The following is a 25,215-nucleotide window of genomic DNA, read 5'->3' on the forward strand; positions in this document are numbered from 1 at the left end:
CGAGTAATGTCTGAATAGCAAACAATAAATAAACAAAAAATCACATAGGCCTTTTCTTCAAATCTTGTAATTTACTTGAAGGAAACTATTTATGGTACGTGCAGAATGTCTACATGTAACATACGTATATAAACTTGCTTAATCCAATGTCACAATTGGGATCTATCTCAGCAGCATCAGGCAAAAGACAGGGACCACCTATGAAATCATACTTTTAGAAGCACTCACACTTTTGCAGATCAGGGGCCTCATGAATAAAAAGTGTGTACGCACAGAAATTTTGCATATGAACGTTTCCATGTTCAAACGCGATGTATAAAACCTAAACTTGGCGTAAAGCTATGCACATTTCCACGGTACCTTATACCCTGTCGTATGCAAGTTCTCCTCTCGTTTTTGCAGACTGGTGGCACCCAGCATCAAAGCAGTGCAACTGTTGCTGTGTGGTTTATCTTTCTTTTTCAGATCCACATTAGTGATGCGGCTTTTTTAAATACACTGAAATTAATCGCATATTGCTTATTAGTTTAATGCATCTGATTGTAATTAACCTGTAACAATATACTGTAATGGTCCACGGAATGGCCAAACTATTCTAAATACCATAGCTGCTTTAGCGTTGTTACTCTCACTGCAACTTCTTTTTCTTCTTACAGCTGCTCCCTTTAAAAGTTGCCACAGCAGATTATCTTTTTCCATATTATTCTCACTGTACCACTCAGAGTATTTTTATCACTGTATCTGAGTGGGGAATCACAGCGGCAGCTGATCGGAAAGAGAATTATCGGTATACAGCATCAAGCACGCGCTGCCTCAGCCACAGCAAAACGTTTCAAAGCCTTTCCTGTACAGACCTCACGGTTCAGAAACAGTTTCATCCCAAGAACTATAAACGCACTCAATATATTGCTCCTTGTAGAACTGTTTGTACTTATAAGTACAATTACCTCACTGTTAACTTGAACTACAGTTATAATATTGCACAACCTGTGCCACTTTATACAGCGCATATTTACATATGATGACAATATCATTTTTATGATGAAATGCAGCAAATTATGTTGATTATATTATACAGATAAAACTTTAACTTCATTTAAATAATCTGTATTGTTAATAATTAAACATGTGAGGACACAGTGCTGCAGTGCTAGCAAGTTCACGTATTGTTCCTGCCTGGCGCTGTATATTTGCTGAGGCTGGCGCGACTTTGGAAAGATAGATGGATAGAATAATTAAACACGTACTATGAACATATTTCAGTGTTCCTTAAAAGTTTTGAAGAATCGTCGTTGTAAGCTTACAGATGGCTTAACGTCTATTACAGAGCTGATTGTGTCGTGATTGGGTATTTGGGGAAAGAAAAGTAAGGACAGGAATTGAAGGTTAGTACATTTGAAAGAGCAGTACTGCTACAATAAATTATTTTATTGAAGGTCGCGAATAGCGCAGCAGCATCTTGTGTGAGACATGAACAATCACTGCGCCACTGTGTTCCCATGTTTAATAACATGCTTTCATTCCAATCATCCTGAAAATTATATCACGTATACATATCAGCATTTTAATTATTCAGAGAGCTTTAATATCATGAATGTAATGGATTCTGTGTCCTGTTGGAGGAAGAGAAAGAACGGAAGCATGTAGTGATTCACACACATAGAGCACATAGAAGATCAAATACAAAACAAAGCATTTAACAAGCTACTTTAGTTACGATAGGATTTGAGAAATGAGTAAATTAAATGATTTTAAGATGAAGTTTATGATGTTCTACTTTAATGACAAAATAAACTACGTGATTAAAGTGGAAATTTCGAGATTAAAGTTCGTGCTTTTTTCCCATTGTGTGCCAATTTTTTTTTTTTGTCTGTACCCTAATACACTTTCATATGACACTCAGACGGTGGGCTAAAACTCCCTTTTTCAAGGCAACTTTGATATGTGACTTCTTTTTTATTTCAGGCACTGTGCGAATTTGTGAATGTGAGCTTTCAAGTTTCTCCAACACGCTATGTCATTCGATCAACTTCCTTTTGTTGATTATACCACTGTTTAAACCAACAAATAGTATGTTTTTCCTTTGCCTCCACTTGATATTCGCTGAAATTCTTATATTTTCCCCTGTGCTTTTCCCATTGTCTTTTCACAGAATGCTGAGTATAAGGGCTATTTATATTGATTTGCATATTCAAAGAGACATAATTCTGGGAGGAATTGGGGCGGGACAGCAGGCGCGTGCACGTGCGTTACTTTTCACACTGACCGAGATTTATGTAGCGGACGAACGTGGAAGTTGGAGTACGCACAGATTCCTGCATCTAGATTTTTCTGTGCATAAGCACATTTCGGCTTTTGTGCTTACGTCATGTTATAGTGCGAATTCAACGCACGGCGTTATGCATGAGGCCCCAGGACAGTTTGGAGTAATCATTTAGTTTACCATAAATGTCTTTGATATGTGGCAAAAATAGGTTCACTCAGAAGCAGTCATTAAATTTCCATGAAAACCAGCAGACAAGTGAAATCAGAATAATCATACATCCAAACCATTATATTTATATGTCTGTTCATGATTACAGAAGAATACCACACCTAAAAAGATGCTGACCAGGTTAGATGAAACCAGAGTGAAGTTGGGACACTTCTAGTGCTGCTACAGCACAGCAAGAATATCACTACAATACAGTCTTCAGTAGGCCAGTACTTATGCTAGTGTGATAGGAGACAAATTATTCATCTTTCTCAAGTCATCAATGGTGATGTTGGTTGCTAGAAGGTTTTTTTGCCAATCAAAAAGGATCTATGAAGCTCAGGGAAATAAAACCACTGGAGGTAACATACCACTAGTGAGTAGATATCAGCACTTTCCTACATGGTACCCTATATAGCATTGGTGTGGCTCCATTCACAGCATCTGTTACAATATCAGCCCTTGAGAGGTAGCTACAGTATTACCTCAAGATTGTTGTTGAGCTCAAGCAGCCCAGACTGCTACAGAATGGAATTGTGTCATTTTCTGCAATTTCTGTATTTCTACAGAAATAAGACTATTCTTGAATGGCACACTAGCAAAACAGTGGCTTTCACAGTGTAGGTGCCGTTGTCCAAGTCATCTATTTCCATCTGCTGCCTGTTAATAGTCTGGCATAGGGCTTGGCCGTGGATTACCAGAACCCTTGGCAGTCTAGTAGTGGAAGTTGCTATTAAACACCAAAAACCAACCTCCACTGGGTGAACTATTGCTCTCCAGGCTTGCTGTTCTGTCTCAGCTGATACCTCAGCATGGCACATCTTTTTCCTCTCACTTGAACAACAGTAATGGTGTAATTGCAATTAAATTTAATATTTAGTCTAGTTGGTAGGTTCTATAATAGTACCTCAATACATTTCTACCATTATATGTGTGGTCTCCCATGCATTCTCATATTTGTTAGCAAGAAAATTGATAAATTGATGAGTGAATCTAATAAGTGTGTTTTTACTTACTAACATGTCTTAATATATAGGAAGAGAAAAGACAAAATCACTTGTAATTTGTCAAGTGTCTCAAAAAATTAAAAGGTCAGTTATTCACTGCAAACACAAGCCTCATTCATTTTTAACTATCACATAAGGCATCACTGGTGAGATCTGAAAGTCTAGTCTTGAGGGACATTCAAAAATAAAATAAAATAAAAACAACTTTTAAGTAGTTTATTTTGTCTACAGGTCAACGGAAGTTAGCAAACTGAAGACAGAAGGATGTTTCTGCCCAAATGGAACCACTTTGTTCAGTCCAAATTCTGACATCTGCGTGAAGAAATGTGGTACGTACACATAGGTTCATTTGATTTTCAGATTATGCCGAAATGTACTACTTTAGAGTTATTTAAAAGGTGGTACTAATTTGGCACATAATACATTTCTTGTTTATCTGTCATTGCTCAATAAATATTTTCAAATCACGTACAGTAAAACAGTCAAGCCCAGTTTTCACCAAGCTACTGTATCTGTAGGGTTTTATTTCTAGGCATCTTTTTATTGAAGGGCTCATTCGTGTCTGGTTTCATAAGTCTATTAAAGAATCATGCAAAACTACTTATCAGCCTTTTACAGTATTATTTTTTTCATAAAACTGTGTTCAACTGTTAATTATTTTATTTTGAGCTGTGGAAGTGCTACCTAGTCCTAAAGGTTTTAGAAAGAGGAAAGTCAGACTTAACCAAGGATGGTACATAAAGAATTGTTAAGCCAAATCACAAAACCAAAATGCAGAAGCCAAAGTCATATGTGAATGAGCTTCCAAGCCCCAATATTCCTTTTCCAAACACTTGCTTATTTATTTCAATGTCTTCCTTTGAAGACTACCTGATGTGTGTCACCAGCTTTTACAACCTGTCAGGATAACTTAACTGGCAATGGAGGTTATTATAATAAACAATAAAGTAGGAAAAATGCACACAACCTGCAAAATGGCAGAGCTAATGGAAAAAAAAACAAAATGGCAATATGAAATATTTCAAGAAATAACAATTAATTATGTGTATAAAATCAGTCAAATGATCTTAATGAATTCCTAACACCCACTAATGCGGAAATATGTTAATAATGTGCTCTGTACATCTGAATATTAAAATTTCATGACTTGGTGCAGAAACACACTATTTAAACAGGAATGATGAAGAAACCACCTAGGCAGAATAAAAATCAGTACAGTAAATTAATAAACAAAAGTAGATGCTTGGACATTGTGAGCTTATTATGAGTTGAAAGAAAAGAGCTACAGGTGACTTGTAGCAGTGCGTCATGCTGATTGTAGCTGCGTTTTCCCAAAATTACCAAAGTTCTGCAGCTTCAACTCAAAAAATGGGATTCAACAAAAGCCTTTTTAAAAGTTTAGTTAAGTTTTAAAGTAAAACAGTTCACACAAAAAAAGGAAAAGTAAAATAGCAAAAAAGGAAAAATTAATGTTAAGAAAAGTTCAATTCTAAGCTTAATCTTGTTACATCTCAAATCGTTACTATTTACTTAACATTTCTGAACCATTTCAAAACGGTCAGAAAACTGTATGCTTATCCCATTTCTAAAATTAAAATGGGTCTATCAAGTCCTTCTTTACTGGGACCTGTTCTAGACAACAACTGAGCTTATTATCACACTGTTTCTCAGTTACAGTAAGAAGGTTCTATCTCTTGCTAACTTATAGGGGGAAAGGACTATACCATAAGTTATGACTATGAAGGAAATGTACAGTATATTCTAATCAAATTAAGCAAACATTAATATGAGTTTAACTCAAAACGTTAACTTTCTAAGATTGGCTTTTACACTGATATATATAATGTTTGATTTTGTAGTTTTGCTTTTATAATATCTCAACTCAGTTGTCTACTTATAATTATTACATGATAGCACAATACCCGCGGTTCGCAGTGGTGAAGTACTGCCTTAAAAATTTTATTAAGAAGAAAAGTAAACCTTTTTAAACGGAATGAAAATATTCCAATAATTATTTGTTAAGGATCTCTCTGTATACCACGTTGTCCGTTCGTCCATCTGGTTGTAATATGACCAAGCTGTGTGCTGAGCATACTCTTGAGCATGTAACGTACAGTTGGCCATCTGAAAAGCAATCTTGCTTCAAATCTCACAGCTTGGATTGCTGCTGTCATAATTGGTTTGAGTTTCATGATTTGTTTCAATGACGACAGTATTTGCAGGACTTGTTGTGTTGAAGTGACATTCGGCATCTGTCAAGCATTGTAAGCATACAACCGGTTTCATCGATAACTTTGCATCCACCTTTTGAGAGTTTAAACATTCATAAACATCAAAGTGTCCACTACTGAAATCGTCACCTGTGAATCTAAGATGTTTAAGAGGCATTGGCAGTTGTCCAAAGGTGTAAAATATTTGGCCATTTCGGTGCACTTGAAAGCAACGGCCAAACAATTCAGCGGCAGCCATCAACTCACATGCAGAACCATAGGTGAAGCATTTCATTCTTATAGTGCTCCTGTGTAGTATAATTATCTCCTGTACCGTTCTGTCCCAGTCATTCAATACATAAGACACAATGTTCATCCGGATATCAAGAATGAGCCTGATATGGCTGTGCAATATGTAACACAGAGAATGGAAAAGGCAGGCGCCATCTCCGGGCATGGAAACCACTCGGTAAGTGACAGTTTTTTAATCGATGGTGATCACCTCGATAGACATGTTAATGGGGGTACGGTTGGAATGATAAAGGAAATGGGTACCTGAACAATGTAAAGTAAGGCTAAAATACCTACACAATAACTATAATCGTAATAAACAAACAATAAAACAGTGGAGAAGCTCGCGGATTAAATAAAAAGGCTTCAGTTATCAGCAGGGAGACGTGAATCCCATGGCGAAGCAAGGAAGGGAATGAAGAGACTGGAGTAACGGATGGCCTTATTTAGGCAGACAGACAACAATGTGGGAGGTGTGGGCATGAGGAACCCAACACTGCCTCACACGGCGACCGAGCTGCAGGCTATGGACGTATATATGTACGTAAGTAGGATTCAGTTAGCGTTGGAGATGGGCCCATAAGTAACAAAGACTGTTGGAAAGTTCAATATGGTGGCCGATAATGGCGTCATGCCACTGAAATAAGTACGTACATCAGTTTCGGTTAGCGCAGGGAAACCGCCTACCAAATTTTATGAAGATTGGGCTATAAATAAGAAAGTTCAACATGCCGGACGTTGTCGACCATTATGACCATTACACGTAGAATTTCGAAATGAAACCTGCTTAACTTTTGTAAGTAAGCTGTAAGGAATGAGCCTGACAAATTTCAGACTTCTACCTACACGGGAAGTTGGAAAATTAGTGCTCAGTGAGTCAGTCAGTCAGGGCTTTGCCTTTTATTAGTATAGACTAGCAAAATACCTGCGCTTCGCTGCGGAGAAGTAGTGTGTTAAAGAAGTAATGAAAAAGAAAAGGAAACATTTTGAAAATAACGTAACATGATTGTCAATGTAATTGTTTTGTCACTGTTATGAGTGTTGCTGTCATATATATATATATATATATATATATATATATATATATATATATATACACATATATAAACATATACATATACACATATACATATATACATATACATATATATACACATACATATACATATATATATATACATATCTATATATATATACACACACATACATCCACATATATATATATATATATATATATATATATATATATATATACTAGCAGAATACCCGCGCTTCACAGCGGAGAAGTAGTGTGTTAAAGAAGTTATAAAAAAGAAAAGGAAAAATTTTAAAAATAACGTAACATGATTGTTAATGTAATTGTTTTGTCATTGATATGAGTTTTGTTCTCATATCTATATATATATATATATCTATATCTATATACTGTATATATATCTATATATATATATATATATATATATAGCAAAATACCCGCGCTTGGCAGCAGAGAAGTAAAAAGAAAAGGAAACATTTTAATAATAACGTAACATGATTGTCAATGTAATTGTTTTGTCACTGTTATGAGTGTTGCTGTCATATATATATATATATATATATATATATATATGTACATATATAGACACACACATATAGTATGGGGTGCCAAACAGGCAAATACATTGATTTTGTGAATATCTAAAGTCGGCATCAGAATATATATAAAGCCAAAACTTGAATATATAAAGTCATTCCCGAATATATAAAGTCAAAACTTGAATATATAAAGTCACTGTTGGAATATATAAAGTCAAAACTTGCATATATAAAGTCAGCGTCGGTATACATAAAGTCAGTGCTGGAATATATAAAGTCAAAACTTGAATATATAAAGTCAGCGTCGGTATATATAAAGTCATTCCTGATTATATAAAGTCAACATCGGAGTATATAAATTCACTCCTGAATATATAAAGTGAAAGTTAAAATCTATTGATTGAAACGACTCTGGACTGAACTAAGGTAACAAAAACGTATTCAGAAAAATAACTTAAAAAAACACAGTTTAATGTTTTGAAAATGATGCATGTGCCCTGCCCAGGATTGGTTCCTGCCTTGCACCCAGTGTTGGCTGGGATTGGCTCCAGCAGACCCCCGTGACCCTGTATTCGGATTCAGCGGGTTAGAAAATGGATGGATGGATAGAAATTTAAAGACTAAATTCAACTTCCATTCCTAACAAAGATATTTCTGGCGACTAAATAGAACCCACTTATATCCAAATTCGAGCTATTGAGCTGTCGCCTGCCTGCCTGAATAAGTCACCCTCACTTCGCTCTTACTTTTTTACCATTCATTTAATCATGGCTAGTGGTGGAAAAATTATAAAATGGAAGGAGGATTACACTGAGTAAGGCTTTAACAAAACAATTATTGATGGCGAATTGATTATTCATAAAGCTTCAACTGATGATCTGTTTTTCTGTGTTAACCTCATATTTTTTCATACTTCTTCTCAAACCAAGACGGTAAAATGAATCGGGAAGCGCTGATCAATGTAATCAGTGTACCAGGAAATCATGCATTGGCAGAAGTTCCCCTTTGCTTGTATTGCAAAGTGTGATTAAATGCGTGATTTTTTAACGCGTTATGGAGCACATGCATCGAAGCTTCTCAGCTGTGCTTGTGCTAAGAAAAGGAAACATTTTAAAAATAACTTAACACGATTGTCAATGTAACCTTTTGTAAGTAGTGCCTGGAGGATTCAGTGTGGAGAAACTGTAGAGACAGTGTGTGTATTAACTTGTGGATTTTTCTGTGAGTATTTGGTGGCAGCGTCACAAAGTTGCTTCCGTAACACTGCGTTTGTGTTAGCTGCGGAGCTCAGCTCAGAACGAAATGAGGTGAATGGAAGGGGAGATGATGACGTGACTCCCCCACCCGCCTTAACTGTCAATCCCCCACAAACACAGTCTCTCGGAATTTGCATAAGCACAGCCCTTCAGCTGCAATTTTAACTTAGTTACAAAGTGATCAAAACTCTCGTTTATATCCTGCATCCTCTCATTAAACTTGTATGCCGCATTACCCGTGGGCATGACAAACGCCAGCGGCAGCCTCTCTATGAACTTAATTTAAACTTTAGGTTTATACCGTGCTTTGTTTCCGAAGTAGCAGCACTCATGAATATGGTTGTATATGTCACTCGCTCGCTTCTTATTGTTTCGCTGCCTTCTCAATTATATAATGCATGTTTTCTTCAGCGCTTTTTGGAGCTCTTCCTGGTTTTCTACGCACTGCGTTGACTGTCAGTTCACGTGATTACGTGTGAGGCTTGATGATGTCACACGAAACTAAGCCCCCATGGCTTTCGAGCTCAACTCCATTACAGTAAATGGAGAAAAATTGCTTCCAGTTATGACCATTATGCGTAGAATTTCGAAGTGAAACTTTTGTAAGTAAGCTGTAAGGAATGAGCCTGCCAAATTTCAGCCTTCTACCCACATGGGAACTTGGAGAATTAGTGATGAGTCAGTGAGTGAGTGAGTGAGTCAGTGAGGGCTTTGCCTTTTATTAGTATAGATATATATATATATAGTAAAAGGCGCTATATAGCGCCCAACCCGGCACAGACCACGCAGAGGCACGTGCATAAAACACACAGGCTTTATTCTTTTCTTTCCCCGTGGGCGCACGTCTTCCCCGTGACACACAGGCAATACACAGCCCCAAGCACAAAACACAAACTATAAACAAGCCTTTCTGGCACCACCACTCCTCCCAGGCAACCTCGTCCTCTTCCTCCCGATTCTGGCCAAGAATGAAGGGAGCTTGGCCTGTTTTATAGCCCACCCGGAAGTGCTCCAGGTGCCTGACCTGCTGGTCTTAATTGCACCTCCGGGTGGGGCTGGTAAGTCGTCCAATTTGGCGGCTGGCTCTCCCCAGCACCCCCTAGCGGCCACCCCATCTCCCAACCGGGCTATGGTGGACTCCATGTCCCATGGAGCCACGGGGGAGACTGAGGAAGAACCCACGGCCAGGGAAGCTGCCCCCAGGCGCCCCGGGGGAGGCATTGCACTGTCCATGGTGGCTCCCCCGGGACGTATGCAGCAGAGGCGTCCCGGCCGGGCATGAGACCCGGCTGTCCGTCACAATATATATACTGTATATCTACATATATATACACATACATATGCACACATATATACCCTTCGGGGTGCGAGCAGCTGTTGCTGGGGGTGCCAGAATCCATCGAGGAAGAAAAATGAAAAACATTATTTGTAAAAAATCTTAATTTATCTGTCCATTCCTAAATAATTAAATGAAAGGCTATTTCGTATCAGTGCAATATGCTGCTTGTTAAAACGGATGACTCCCGCTCTTACATGCACTTAGTGCTGCATGGTAATGTTGACTTATTTTTATTTTTTATTGTGTCGTCTATTTTTCTATTCTTCATTTTGTAAAGCACTTTGAGCTACATTTTTTCTTGTATGAAAATGTGCTGTATAAATAAATATTGTTGTTGTTGTTATCGTATCTGTTCAAGTTCTATTTAAATTTTAAATATAAGTAATTTTTATTTAGTCGACAGAAATATGTTTGGTAGGAATGTAAGTTAAATTTAGTCATCATTGCATACATTTTTCTTCACCATAGAAATTTAAAGACTAAATTTAACTTACATTCCTACCAAAGATATTTCTGTCGACTAAATAGAACCTACTTACATCCAAATAGAACTTGAAAACATATATTTTTTCGAACCTGATCGCGCATTTTAGATCGACTTGACACGCACTACATCGAGCCCGTGTGCTATTGTGCTCTCGCCTGCCTGCCTCAATAAGTCACCATCGCTTTGCTCTTACTTTTTTACCGTTCATTTAATCATGGCTAGTCGCGAAAAAATTAGATAATGGAAGGAGGATTACACTGAGTATGGCTTTACCAAAACAATTATTGATGGTGAATAAATTATCCATTATTCATAAAGCTTCAATTGGTGATCTGTTTTTCTGCGTTAACCTCATATTTTTTCATACTTCTTCTCAAACCAAGGGGGTGCGAAATCGGGATCGTCCGTCACAGGGGGTGTGAGGGTAAAATGAATCGGGAAGCGCTGATATATATGTATGTGTGTGTATATATAATATATGGGTATATATATATATATATATATTGAAATAGTTTTACTGTCAAATAATGGAAAGAGTACGCGGCACGTGTTTCGCCCTAATTCTGGGCTCATGAGGCGTACACACTCACTACACCCCCTCTCGGGAATTGAACCTCGGACGTCAGCTGTAGAAACACACATAAAAAACATCAATAATAACTCATAAACTTGCAATATTATTTAGGAAAATCGCAACATTTTACTCACCAAAAATTTTAAATTATTTGTAAACAAAATCCATCCTCCTCTCTTTCCTCAAAAACAGTTCAATTACTCTGTCGTACGGATTATCTGTGTGCTTCAGTTCCATCAAAAAGTCCCTTTCTATTGCCATCGAAGCTAATGCTGAAAGTCAAACCTGCCCTGTCGTATTTCTGGCATAAGTTTTAATTCGCTTTAGGGCTGAAAATGTCCGCTCGACAGAAGCAGTGTACACGGGAATGGTCACCGGCAAATATACCAATGTGAACAGCTGCCACATGCTCTCATTCAGATTTTTCTGATGAAGGAAGTCAAGGAGATCAGTGGGAGATTTTCCTGCAAAATCATCCATGGCATACGTTGCAGTCAGTTCTGTTTTTAGCCGAGACAGATCAAAAACCGCTCCATGGCTCTTGTGTTAAACTGGAGAAGGCTGCATGCGTGAAATTTTTCTTGTATTCCCGAAACTTCTGGTGCTCAAGGAGCGTGACAAACATCAGGTTTTCATGGTCTTGAAATCTGTTCTGTCTGGCAAATAATATTGTCCAGAATCCTGCCATGGAGTTGGCCGAAGTGCGCGCTCGGATCTTGCGCTTGGAGTGTTTGCGGTGCATTCAGTGGCCTCGTAGAGTTCCTCATATCGGCTTCTATCCAATCAATGGGTCTGAATACAGTGACGTTACCATACGCCTGAGAGAGGGCCCTACTGACACGTACTCAAAATCTGATTGGTTAAAGCAACAGGTTAATCGACATTTATTCTGTGTTAGAGTGCCTGCACAACGGATTGTGAAGGCCTCTCTGCCTTGCAACAAATGATGGCTGAAATGTGATTGGTTAAATGCTTTAATATGAAAATACATGCCTGGAAGCAGCACAACCATCGGAAAAGCTATGAAAGGAAGAGGACAGACTATTTGGAATTGTTTCATAAGTATTCATGGACAAAATATAATTAACATCAGTTTGTGATTCAGATATTTTTACTTATGAATATGCTAAGCACAGTCCTTGACCCGCGAATATTTACCTTATATGGGCAGGCAATCAATTATGTGGGAGGCATGATGATGCGAGATGCAACTCTGCCTCTCACGGCCATCGAGCTGCAGTCTATTACAGTATATGGACGAAAATAGGTTCCAGTTATGACCATTACGCGTAGAATTTCGAAATGAAACCTGCCCAACTTTTGTAAGTAAGCTGTAAGGAATGAGCCTACCAAATTTCAGCCTTCTACCTACACAGGAAGTTGAAGAATTAGTGATGAGTGAGTCAGTCAGTCAGTCAGTCAGTCAGTGAGGGCTTTGCCTTTTATTAGTATAGATAATACAGTACAACTCCAAAAAATGGCAAGATTCTAAAATATTAAAAATAACACGTGTCATTCTTCTTCTTCTCATAGGATGCCTTGATCCAAATAACGTACCTCGGGAGGTAAGAATGAATCAATTATTTCATTTCATATCTCTAAATTTTACCTATACATAGATAGCATTTAGTATAGGGCAGGGTGGTAAAAAATTTTCAGAAAAGATTTCTCTTTTCCAAACAGCAATTCACAGATCAGTCTCACAAAGTCCTCTCCTATTATTCCTAAACAAGTTCGTAACATGCTACATCCAGTAAGGATGGCTTCTGCCTGAAAAGAACAAGATACTCTTTCCTGAAAGACAATCATGATCTTATGTTTTGATATCCAGTGCTAGCTATCCAGTGGAAAATTTCACAAATAATATGTATACATAAGAAACACATACAAAATAATTTCTGTCACACTAAAATCAATATTTGTCATTTGTTTCCACAAGTTTGGAGAGACATTTGTATACAACTGCCAGGACTGCACTTGTGATGAGGACACAAAGACCGTCACGTGTGTAGATCATTCATGCCCTGTCATCCCAGAACCCAACTGCAATGACCCAGGCTTTGTGCTTTCCAATGAGACAAGTGTGGATAATCCTTGCTGCACAGAACTGATCTGCAGTAAGTCATGCCAAGGATCAACTTGCAATATTTTACTCATGTGAATATACCTTAGGCTATAGTTAAATTGGCAAGAAGGGTGAAGGTTTTATAAAATAATACATTAAAGATATAAGTTGCCCACAGTTGCAGTATGTTCAAGCCTGTCATTATTGTTTTAAGTCTAAAAAAATAATTATTTAGTGAAAATGATATCATATGGGTGACTATCAATGTAATTTGCTTTGCCTAAGCTAATGATGACACAAAATGTTGTACATTAAATCACAGTGTCACATAGTTTGTCAGTAAACACACAATACTTCATCCTGACATATTAGAATTATGTTAGTATCTATGCAATCCTTAGCTAAATCTAATATATTTTCTTAAATTGGAAGATTGTTCACAGTTTATCACATATCTTTATCACTTCCATTCATTTTGATGATTTTGCCTTTTGAAGGGCCTCTGCTAGCCAAATTAGAATGCAGTTAGTGCCCTTTTTAATTATTTTCTATCTGGAAATACCACTCCTGGAAGCCGATTTGTTTTAAATTTATATTTTGCTTTGGTTTACCAGGATGCAACATTTCTTTGTGCAAGCCAAACGACCTAAAATGCAGCACTGGATTCCAATTAGTTACAAAAATAGAAGAAGGCAAATGCTGCCCTGTCTACACCTGTGGTAAGTCAGTGAAAGGAGAAGACAACTATCAACTTCTGTGGAGGAGCCCACAGACAGACTCTCAATACTAACATTTGTGCTTCTTCCTTTTGCAGAGCCAAAGGATGTTTGTGTCCTCAATTCTGTGGAATACCAGGTAAATTGTATGGAACTGTTCCGTGTAGCGTTTTCATTCTAGAGCAGTAAGTTGCAGGTTTATGGTTTTATTCACTCATAATAATACAAAAAAACATAGAATTTGTCTAGTCAGGTGAATTCACTGAGAAAGGGAACAAAACACATAAAGGTAATATGTACACAATTGAAAACAAGATTTACTCTAAGATCAGTTTTCAAAAATCATGTAAAAACACAGTTATTGGACGATTACTTCTAATATTACAAACTTAGTGTTTATGTAGAAACACTCTGTACTCTAGTTTTCTATTAATGATAATTTTTGTTTAAAAGTGTTATCAGTTCATATAAGTGTCTTTCATTAACTTAGATAATTCCTAATTTCTTCAGTATTACCCTCAATTGGACCTTTATGGAGTCATCTATATCAGCAGAATAATTCTGTCTGCCTGTTTGGTAACCTGCTGGATTTTGCTTACAGTTTAATTTTTTCATTCCACTAAACCAAGCAATGGAGATGAAAATAATGACTGACTGGATCCCTCTGCAGTAAATGGAAAACATGAGGTCCCTGTTCACAGTGAATAATCTGTAACATTATACCATGTTTCACCAAAAATAAGACAGGGTCTTATATTAATTTTTGATCCAAAAGTTGCAGTAGGGCTTATTTTCAGGGGATATCTTATGTTTATTCATGTACAACAATATGCATTTATCCAAATACAGTCATGTCATCTTCTTCTGGAATATCGTCATAGCTCTCCACATTCATTAAAGCAGACCATCGTAAACGCCTTCTTAAAACCGACCCAGTTGTTAAATCACTACGTGCTTTTGGGGCTTCCTCCTGACCTGACAGCAGCATCGCCACACAGAAAACTTTACAGATTCCAGCTCTCTGTACATTTAGAATTCTTAGATTTACACTTGATATCACTTTCATGATGAAATGCATTAAAAATATGTATGTTACATTTTACAGATACTGTAAATTGTTAACTTTGTATAAATAATAAATACTACTAATAGTTACACATATGGAGTGGCACGGTGACAGAGCGGTAGCGCTGCTATCTTGCAGGGAGTCACATCCCTTGTGATTCCTGCCTGGAGTTTGCATGTTTTCCTGGTGGGTTTCCACCGTGTGCTCAGTTTTCCATCCAAAGACATGAAGGTTTGGGGATTTGGTGAAACTACAATGGCGCCAGTGTATGTGAGTGCTTGTGTTCACCTTGCAATGAGCTAATGCCCCTTCCAAGGATTTTGTTTCTGTCTTGAGCTGATGCTGTTGGAATGGGTGATTCTGTAATTGACTGATATAATCATTAAACATCCTTTTCAGAGATATTGTGGCAAGGTGTCCTCGGAATTTAATGGATGTTACAGGCACACGCGTCACATCGCATGAAGTGTAAACCTGGCCTTAGGCTCCTTACTTTTCAGCTGTCGATCTTGACTAGGGCTTATTTTTGGGGTAGGACTTATATTACTGAGCAGCCTGAAAATCATGCTAGGGCTTATTTTCGGAGTAGGTCTTATTTTCGGAGAAACACGGTAAATGATGTGGTTTCCTGTTTTCAGGTTCTACTATAGTTTTTCTACTATTCTACTCACACAACCACAAGAGGGGCCATAACACCATTTCCTTGGTCTTTTCAGCATTCAAAGTAAAATGGTTATTGATTCATTCACCTCTTTTAGTGGATTGATATAAATGTTTTCATTATCCTCAGATATGCATCCTACAATTATTGTGCCATCTGCAAGTATGCACAAGCTAGATACAGTAGCATTCCAAGACTTGCAAATCAATTTAAAACAAGTCTATGTTGAGTGTATTGAATTTGAAATAACTTTAAAATAAACTTGTTTATGCTTATATTTAAAGTGATTTATTATAACAATGAAAAAGGTAGTCCTAAAAAAGTGAGACAGTCCCTCTTAAAAAAATTACAAAAAAACAGTATACTCACCAACAAAACTTGTCATTTCATACTCGTATAATGTTGTCCAAATATGTCACATGGAGATCTGAAGGTCTCCTCATGTAACAACTTCAACTCCACTCATTGCTAACTTGTTCCATTCATCAATACTTAAGGGGAAGCTGACATGAAATGTCATATTTTCTGTAACACTGATTGCTATCCTGCTTCATTTGTCCCTAGGTTGGAGTTCCAGTTCCGCTAGATAAATGCCAGACATGTGTCTGCAGCCAGGAAATCGATCCTAAAGAAAAACTACACATCATTAACTGTGTGCCTGTGAAATGTGTGGAGACTTGTGAGCCGGTGAGTCCTCCTCATCTACTTTATTAGTGATAAGGCCTTATTCACATCAATGGAGTTACAATTAAGTGTAAAGCTTTCTGCTTATTACCAGTACTTTGTGTTCTTTTGCATTTAGGGCTTTCAAAGTGATCAGTCTCTGAGTATTTTGTGCATAGTTTACTATTTACAAAGCACATTGCAATATAAATAGAAACCCGATAACCATGGTGGGCTAAATCATATAGGTATTTACAAACTAAATATAAACAACAGCAAAATAATAGTTGTGAAGGACATAGCATTAAAATACAAGGATGACACCTCCTTCCAAAAAGTTTTGGAAAAGTCAAACAGAAAAATCTAGCAATTTAACCTAGCATTAGCCCAATGGTAGGACACTGAGAAGCAGCCCCTTTTTCTGTTGCTTACTACTACTCAGGGGCACTTAAAAACTCTGAATCAACACCTTCGAAATATCAAAGTATTTGTTTTTCACATTACGTTAATGATGACATGTACGGTAAAACGCAAGATGAAGAAATTCTAAGAAATCCAAACAAGGGGTTACAGTCTGACAACTTCTCCACACCAATACCTCCTTCTATAAAATACCTAAAATGTGATAACTTACATAAAACCTGTTATAGAATGTTTACTGAAACTATTCTGTATATACTTAAATAATATATGGGTGACTCATTAGTTTGTGAGTCCAAATTCTGAATCCCACCCGTTGCGCTCTGAAACAATTTTTATTTTTCCCACATTTGGAGGATGTGCCTGTTAGCTTGATCAGTGACTATAAATTAACATATCCAGTGGTGCCCTGAAATCCTATGATTTTAAATTGGATAAAACAAGTTTAAAGCTAGAAGGTTAACACTCCTCCTCTCATAACTGGCTGCCTTTGATTTGTGAAATTTATACAGAGTTAAAAAATGAAATATTATAATGCAGGTTTATTTCTCATCTTCATGTGGTTTACAATCATTTCTCACTTTATAGTTATTTATAGTCTTACCATTGTTTTCTTTTAAATGGCTATCTAGAAAATGGGCACACGTACCTTGAGGGAGGAGAAGGTGTGTCGAATCTCTGGAGGAGATGTGGCTTCATGGTGACTCCGGTTTTGCATGTTAATGGCACACGGGCCCGATTCATGCAGCATTGCGGGAATCAGATGGGCTATTTATAAGTTCAACCAGTGTGTAAACACTTCATTATATTTTAATGTCACATGATGCAAGGCTTTAGTGTAAAGCGCCACAGAGCAGACAAAGCAAGTCATGCTTACCATGCGCATGTCACAATCCACACAGCAACCTGACATATTTTTGTTTCTCCACCTTCCAGGGATTCAAATATCACCCATCAAAGGAGGAATGCTGTGGCAAGTGTACCCAGGAGCAATGTTATATACAATACAATGGAACCAATCAGCTGATCAAGGTATGTGTCTGCTGGTTACCTTTTCTTTCACAGTTGCATTTCACATGGGTTTTCAAACATTCAGTTCCATCGGGGTGGTTCTCTTTATTTTAACCACAGAAGATCTGCTTATTTAAGCAGGTAAATATTCCCAGTGTACTCAGTAAGTCATGTTTTATTATGTGCAACTCTTTTTAAAGATAATGCAAAACATTTTATAGTCACAAATAAACAGAAAGTGAATTGTTAAGCACCCAAAAAATAGAAAATATTGATGAAATTCAGTATAAGAATAAGGGTTCCTAAGGAATTTAGCCAAAGTAATTTTTTAATTTTGTTTTACCTGCTGACTGTTACCTACCATACCATGTATTTCTAGTACAATGAAAATGAAGATCAGACTGTGAGAGTCACAATCACAATTTCAACTGTGCATTACTGCAGTCTGAGGACTTTCATGGGACTGAATTTTTGATTGGATGAGCAAAATGCCATTAAAGCCAAGGAGGATTTCTCATTCACTTTCCTTTTATCTGTCTCTGTCAGGCTTAATTGGGACGCAATGACAATCACAATGGCATATTGAACAGACTAGAAGGGCAAGACTGACATTTTTTATTAATAATATTATTAAACAGAACATGCTGAAAATAAAGCTGCGTTTGACTTTACGTCTTGCCTGAAGAAGGAGCCTGAGTTGCCTCGAAAGCTTGCATATTGTAATCTTTTTAGTTAGCCAACAAAAGATGTCATTTTGCTTGACTTTTCTCCAAAAAAATTACCAAAACTAACTTACTACTTGTAAAATGAAGGGATGAAGCAAGTTGATTACACATACAAGTATGAACTGCCCTGTACTCTGTACATGTGACAGTAATCAACCTTAATTAAAGGATAAGTGTCTGGTTATTATGTCTCTGTCATTCCAACAGGTGGCACATCACAAACATTTTTAGTAATAAAATGCATTGCAGTTGTCATTCCAACAGATGGCACATCACAAACACTAACACTGATTTTTCTAACAGAAAAATAAGCATTGTATAGTACACTGCAAATGTTAACACTAAGGTCTACATTGACTAATTACACACGTAGTAACCCCATAAAGCTGTAATTGTGTACTAATGATAATGTTAATAATGATAATCTTTAAAGAACTGAAACGTATTCCAGAGTTTGTTTGTGGTCTAGTGTTAAAGATAACTATGATATTTATAGCATGCATAAAGTAAAGCTTTTCTTGATGATGTCTACTGTTAAAAGTTGGTGGTATGATGGTACAAAGTCTGTTTCCTGCCTTGCTTCCGTTACTCCTGGGTTTGGCTCCTACTGGGTTCAGCAAGATATTTACTCTTTTAATTTCTAAACGGTCTTTGATGGTGATCTGTTAAAGACCTTTAAAAGTAAGAACAACACCATAATCTCTAAATGCACACAAAATAATTTCCTTATTAACACTGTATTCCAACTAAAAGATTACAGTAGCCTGTAATTGAAAATACAACTAAGAAAAGTAATTAAGCAAAAGTTCAAAAGGACTGTACCAATGAGTTTCTTTTATGAACCTGTATTTTATTTTTGTTTTTATAAATTGTAATTTTTACTTTTTCTTCTCTCTTTTTTTCTTTAGCCTGGTGAAACATGGTCTCCTGCACACGATAAATGCTCTGTACACAGTTGCATCCACATCAAAGATACCTTCATATCAACTGTAGCAAATATCGTGTGTCCAACATTCCATCCTGAAAACTGCCAGCCAGTAAGTATGCCCTAATGTGCAGGGTTAAATGTGAATTATAAAATTCTGGTCCCACACTTTGACTAATACATTTCTTACAATGAGATGATGTGTTTTTTTCTGAAGGAGCACATTAAGGAAACACAGTTTGAAATTCACAACCATCATTTTATGCTCATGTCTTTAGTTGTGTCAGTCTTCCACAAACTAAGGCTGCACCATATTGCCAGACTGAATACTCTCAAATTACAGAGTGGCAACATACGGAAAAAGCTATGTAAGACAGTTCTGTTTCAAGGATTTTAGATCCTATCCTATATATATTTAAGTAACCACATTTTGTGTGTGTGCGCGTGTGTGTGTGTGAGAGAGAGAGAAATTGAGAGAGAAATGAGTGAAATGTTTTCAGAAATTATTAAGCCAATTTGTATACAATAAAATTGTTTATTTTTGTCAGTGGGTGTATCATTTCACTGTTAAAAGAAAGACAAACAAAGAGAACTGGCCGTAACAATGCAAAATTCACAATTGGTATGCCAGTTTGTAAAGATAAGTTTTGAGGGTAGTTTTAAAATGTGTTATTGAATTGAACTGACGTATATGACAGGGAAGAGAATTCCCGAGTTGAGGAGCACTATGAGAGACGCTGAAGCTTCCATTTAACAGAGTTTGATGTATGGTACACAAATAAGAGCTGCAGATGAGGATCTGAGTAAGGGAGAGGGAGTGTAAGTGTGTTTGAGATCAGTGAGGTTGTGGAGAGCTTTAAATGTTAAGAGCAGTATTTTGTATTGTATTCTGTAGTTAACAGGGAGCCAGTGAAGTTGAGAGAGAATCGGTGTAATATGTTCAGTGGATTTAGAACAACAGGTTATTATCCTGGCAGCAGAATTATGAACAAGTTGTAAGCGATGGATACGTTTTTGTTGGGTGCCAGATAGAATAGCATTACAGTAATCTATATGTGAGGTGACTCGGGCATTAACCAATACTTCAGTACTGTGTTGCGTAAGAACAGGACAAAGTCTAGAAATGTTTCGGAGATGGAAGAAGGCTGTCCAAGAAATGTTACTTATATGGGAGGTATCATTTAATAATATTATTATTATTATTTAATAATTATCATTATTAGTGTATAAATGGATATAAATAATTGCATTTAAACAATTCGCCAAAATCTGTTGTACGTAAACGATACTGCTTTAAACGTTATTGTTTTTTCATCAGAAAACCCAGTGTCCACGTTTACCTGTATTAATTTAAATGGCACTTTTGCCACTCGCAATGTGGCATACACGCTGACATATCATGTCAACTGGGCAACACAGTGAATGCACCGTCTATCTATATATGTCTATGTGGACTGCAGCCACACCCGGAAGTGCAGCCAGAAGTAGGTCAATGAGCATCTGGTTCACTTCTGGGGTGTTATAAAAGGATCCTGCAGCCACTACTCTAGGCGCCAGAGTTGGGAGGAGGAGGACAATGAAGCTACCTGAGAGGGGGAGGAGTAGAAGAAGAAGAGTGTGGTTTGGGGTGATTTACTTTGGGTGTTGTTTTGGGACTGTTTTAGGCCTGTGGGAAATGGGAAAGACGTTCCCCACAGCTGAAGAAAAATTAAAAGTTCTTTTTGTTTATTTTACACATTCCTCCGTTGTTAGTCTGTGTTGAGTCAACACCTATACAGCGCCTTTGCCACAATGTACACATAAAAATGATAATCACAATGCTATATACACCATCATTCCATCTTCTGTATCTTGCTCAGATCATAAAGGACCCATGAACTTACAAATGGCATAATTAGAACTGTTTAAGGTGGTACCCTCCAAAAACTGTGTATCATGTGTTTCAAGCTTCCTTTTTTCTATTACTTAACATTTATCAATAATTTAAAAAATAACTGAATGATGTAACACGAGGGAATTCTTTTGTATTTGTGATTTTTGGATGGTATTTTATAAAGAAACAATACCCAATCTGAATAATTTTATATTCTTGTTTTATAGGGAACTATACAGACTGCTCCTGATGGCTGTTGTAAAACATGTAAGTATCTGCAAGAAGAAAAAATATTTACCATATGTCAAGGGGGAAATATCGCCTGAATATATGACACACTTTTCCTTATGATTTAAATATTTCAATTTCTCAAACACCACTCCATAAATACTTTTGAAAAGTTTACAATTTCTGTGTATTATATTTATTATTCATATATGTAAGAAGCTTGCAAGTACTTTTGCCTGATTTCTTTGTCCGCTAGTCAACAGATTATTAAAACAATTCATCTAATTGGTGCAGCACATTTTTATAAGATGGAGGTTCGCCTACTTCTACAACATAACAAGGCAATTTTGTCACCACTCCTTTGCAGGGAAGTTCTTTCCGTTACTCGTAATTTCAATCTGCACTTCTTTTTATTAAATAATGATTATGGAAGATGGTGTTCTGACATAGATGGAAAAAGGCAGAGCTAGAACCTTAGAACAGACTGAGAGATAGACATTTTGGTGATGTAAAATCTCAGAAATCAAGTTGGAGAAAGCATGAGAAATGTTTCAAAGTCAAAAACACACTAACACCACGAGAAGTCTTTGAATTTTTATACAGAACCTTGGTTAACCAGAAAGTACACAATGCAGACCTTTATACTATCACAACATGGTCCATAGGGACATGCCCATGAAAAACCAAGATAGTGGAATGTCAAGGCATAAAATAATTATAACACTATCAGAAAGGTTTTCAATCAATTAAATAATGACAGATAATGGATTTCCCACCACTGCGAAGCACGAACAAGCCCTAAGCACCATGGAGATGCGTATGCTTCGCTGGAGCCTGGGCCTAACAAGATGGGACTGTATCATGAACGCCGACATCCGAAGGCGAATGGGCATAGCGCCAATTGTAGAAAAGATGCGAGAGGCAAGGCTGCGGTGGTACGGGCATGTCACCCGAAGTGACCAGAACTCGGTGGCGCGAACGGCAATGCGGCTCGACCCCGCAGGACGACGACCACGAGGAAGACCAAAGAAGCGGTGGATGGACCGGATCAGCGAAGACATGAAAATCGCCAATGTCACCCCAGAAGACGCTTTAGACCGAGCCAAATGGAGACGATGTTGCAAGAGAGCGGACCCTGCGATCAAGCGGGACATAACGCCAGGATGAAGAAGAAGAATGGATTTCCCACCACAATACGCTAAGTGGAACCTGAGGGACATTAAAAAAACTTTCAGGGAAATTTACAGACCTTGCTGTGCTGTACTATAAACACGTAATTACTCTACCTTGTTCCATTAACCCCTATTCTTACATTATTTTAGTGGTAGTGAATGACTGCACTGTACAACAAAACAGTAACACGCTCTCAAATAGGGCGATTTACTGTGCTTAAGGGTAACCAAAGGCCGACTAGTTATCACTGGCAATTCATAGTCTTCCCTGATTAAAATTTTACCATCTATGTGACCCAGAAGATGGAACGTACTCGTGCAGAAAAAGAGATTCTGAACACAAGACAGCTTAATGCCAGGAAGAATTCTGGTGATTTTACACACAGAACCAGATACTACAGAAATGGCTGCTGCAAGGCTATGGACGCTTCTATAACGTGTCAGTATAGAGTGGTGCTGATTAAGTTGAGCTGTTGACTGATTTGCACAGAATAAAAGATCTGTTGTAGTCTTTTCACTATTATGGTTTATATTAGGTTCCCTGTCCACACACTATATCTATCAAAATACTGTACTTAGAAACTCTTTGAACGCCTTTTGAGTTTAAATGTATTTAAACAAAAAGCAACAATCCAAACAATATTACAGCAAAACAATTTGGTAATACTTCAGAACATTGCTATTGCTATAATAGACAAATGCAGTACATAGCAACAAACAGTTGAATTTCATAATGGGGCTACTCGCATTTCTTCTGCTGCACATAACAATACCTTTTTGTTAGATAGCAAAAAGTGACCAATAGGTGGTACTACAGGCAGCCCTTAAAGCCCGTACTCTGAAGTGTTACCAATAATTATTTACATCTACAGCAAACATTCCTAACAAAAAATGACAGACAAATTATAGTGTGATGAATCAAACCATTTTTTTTTCCTTTTTTAGGTCTGGAGAAGAACAAGTCCTGCAAGCTTCAGACAACTACCACCTTTATAACTGATAGGGGATGCAAGTCTTTACAACCCATTGACATGACATTCTGTGAGGGCGCCTGTGACACCTACTCCAAGTAAGCACCCTGTTCTGCTTTACCCTTCAGTCTGGATATATTGTTTTAGTTCTTGAGGAACTCGCAGATCATCTGAAAAGGTGACAGTTATTTCACTGGACACAATTCCCTAGAGGATAATATGTTCAGTGTATGTGTCAGAATCACATACTCTGTAGTCTTTCTGAACAGTAGATGCCAAGTGTGGCTGCTGTAAGTACAAAGAAAAAGAACAACTGTCTATGCAGTTTATCAAGAATAGGTGTGGAAAGGAGAAGAATGCAAAATATTTAGTTATGGGTGGCTCTATATCAGACACAGTTTACAAACCCTTCCCTTCACACCTAAAGACACAACTGTATTTTTTCATTTGTGTGTGAATTAATCTTTAGTCCAGCTTCGCATGAAACTTAACGTTTATGTTCTTAGTGAATCATGCAAGTATCTAAAAAACAAATAAATAATAATGAAATAAATTACAAATGGAAAAAATGACAGGCTTTTCTTATAAACATGTAAACGTGTTTCCAAAAATGCATCAACAAATTTAGCCTGTAGATGCGGTAGTTCTACTTTTAAACAGGCCATTGTGCATAATCTGTAAGCCATAAAGATTTGTTTGTTATGTAGATCATAACTGTGTGTTCATTTGCCATCCATTCCTAGTTAGTGCCTTCTAATTGCTCTTATTTCCATCCTGTAGATACTCTGCCTCAGCAGCCAACATGCAGCATAGATGCACTTGCTGCCAGGAGGTGAAGACCCACAATGAAACCATCAGTTTGGCCTGCGATGATGGAACCATTAAGCCTTATAATTACATCTACGTGGACAAGTGCGACTGTCGCACCACTTCTTGTGGGCCTGACTTCAGGAGAACAAGGACCCGGAGATACCTTCCGAAAACTGCAAGTGAGGAGTTTCCCTGAAAACGCTATAAACACCAGAATGAATTTTGTCACTTTGACCGTGCACTAGTTTTCTGTATGAAATCTCTATTTATTGTTCTTTCGCTTCATGTTATTAATATCAGCTGCTAATTAGTCACTTTTTTCATGTGTTAGAAGTAGATGTTAAAGCCTTGCATATTAATCAATAAATCTTACTTTCCTAGCAAATAAAAACAATGTGAAATATTCTTGTCTAACATTTCTCATTCTAAGTATGTCATAAACGAAGGCTGACCCTGCACTCTGATCTGCAGAGGTCATATGAAAAGACATAATCATAATCCCCTCATGGATTAATACAGTGTTCCAAAAATAAATAAAGTAAGCTGTATAGAGCAGTATGGGGTAGGCTCTAGCATGCTGAGTAAAGGGGGCTTTTATTTCTGCACTTGAGAGGTGCTCTCCAATTTATTTTTGTTGGCTGACATAATCAGATACATACAGGGATACACAAAGTTGTGCTTCAAATGCATGCAATGG

The 25,215-nt window shown here is 37.3% G+C and overlaps 1 protein-coding gene across 1 annotated transcript; it reads left to right on the forward strand.

Moving 5' to 3' along the window:
• Positions 1-12,953: 12,953 nt before the first annotated feature.
• Positions 12,954-24,890, forward strand: LOC120526115 (mucin-5B-like). Its single transcript, XM_039749082.1, has 10 exons — positions 12,954-12,965; positions 13,152-13,329; positions 13,892-13,996; positions 14,092-14,132; positions 16,285-16,407; positions 17,641-17,835; positions 19,448-19,576; positions 21,565-21,604; positions 23,683-23,806; positions 24,489-24,890. The coding sequence occupies exons 1-10, from the start codon at positions 12,954-12,956 to the stop codon at positions 24,712-24,714; spliced, it is 1,173 nt and encodes a 390-aa protein (XP_039605016.1). The 3' UTR covers positions 24,715-24,890.
• The last annotated feature ends 325 nt before the right edge of the window (positions 24,891-25,215 follow it).

This window comes from Polypterus senegalus, chromosome 1, assembly GCF_016835505.1.
Source record: "Polypterus senegalus isolate Bchr_013 chromosome 1, ASM1683550v1, whole genome shotgun sequence".
NCBI lineage: Eukaryota > Metazoa > Chordata > Cladistia > Polypteriformes > Polypteridae > Polypterus > Polypterus senegalus.

What these genes read in the sequence shown, in the direction of transcription:
- LOC120526115 (XM_039749082.1), top strand. An exon ending in CTGCCCTGTCTACACCTGTG is followed by an intron (nt 13,997 to 14,091) that starts GTAAGTCAGTGA and finishes TTCCTTTTGCAG; the next exon opens with AGCCAAAGGATGTTTGTGTC. An exon ending in GCCTGTGACACCTACTCCAA is followed by an intron (nt 23,807 to 24,488) that starts GTAAGCACCCTG and finishes TCCATCCTGTAG; the next exon opens with ATACTCTGCCTCAGCAGCCA.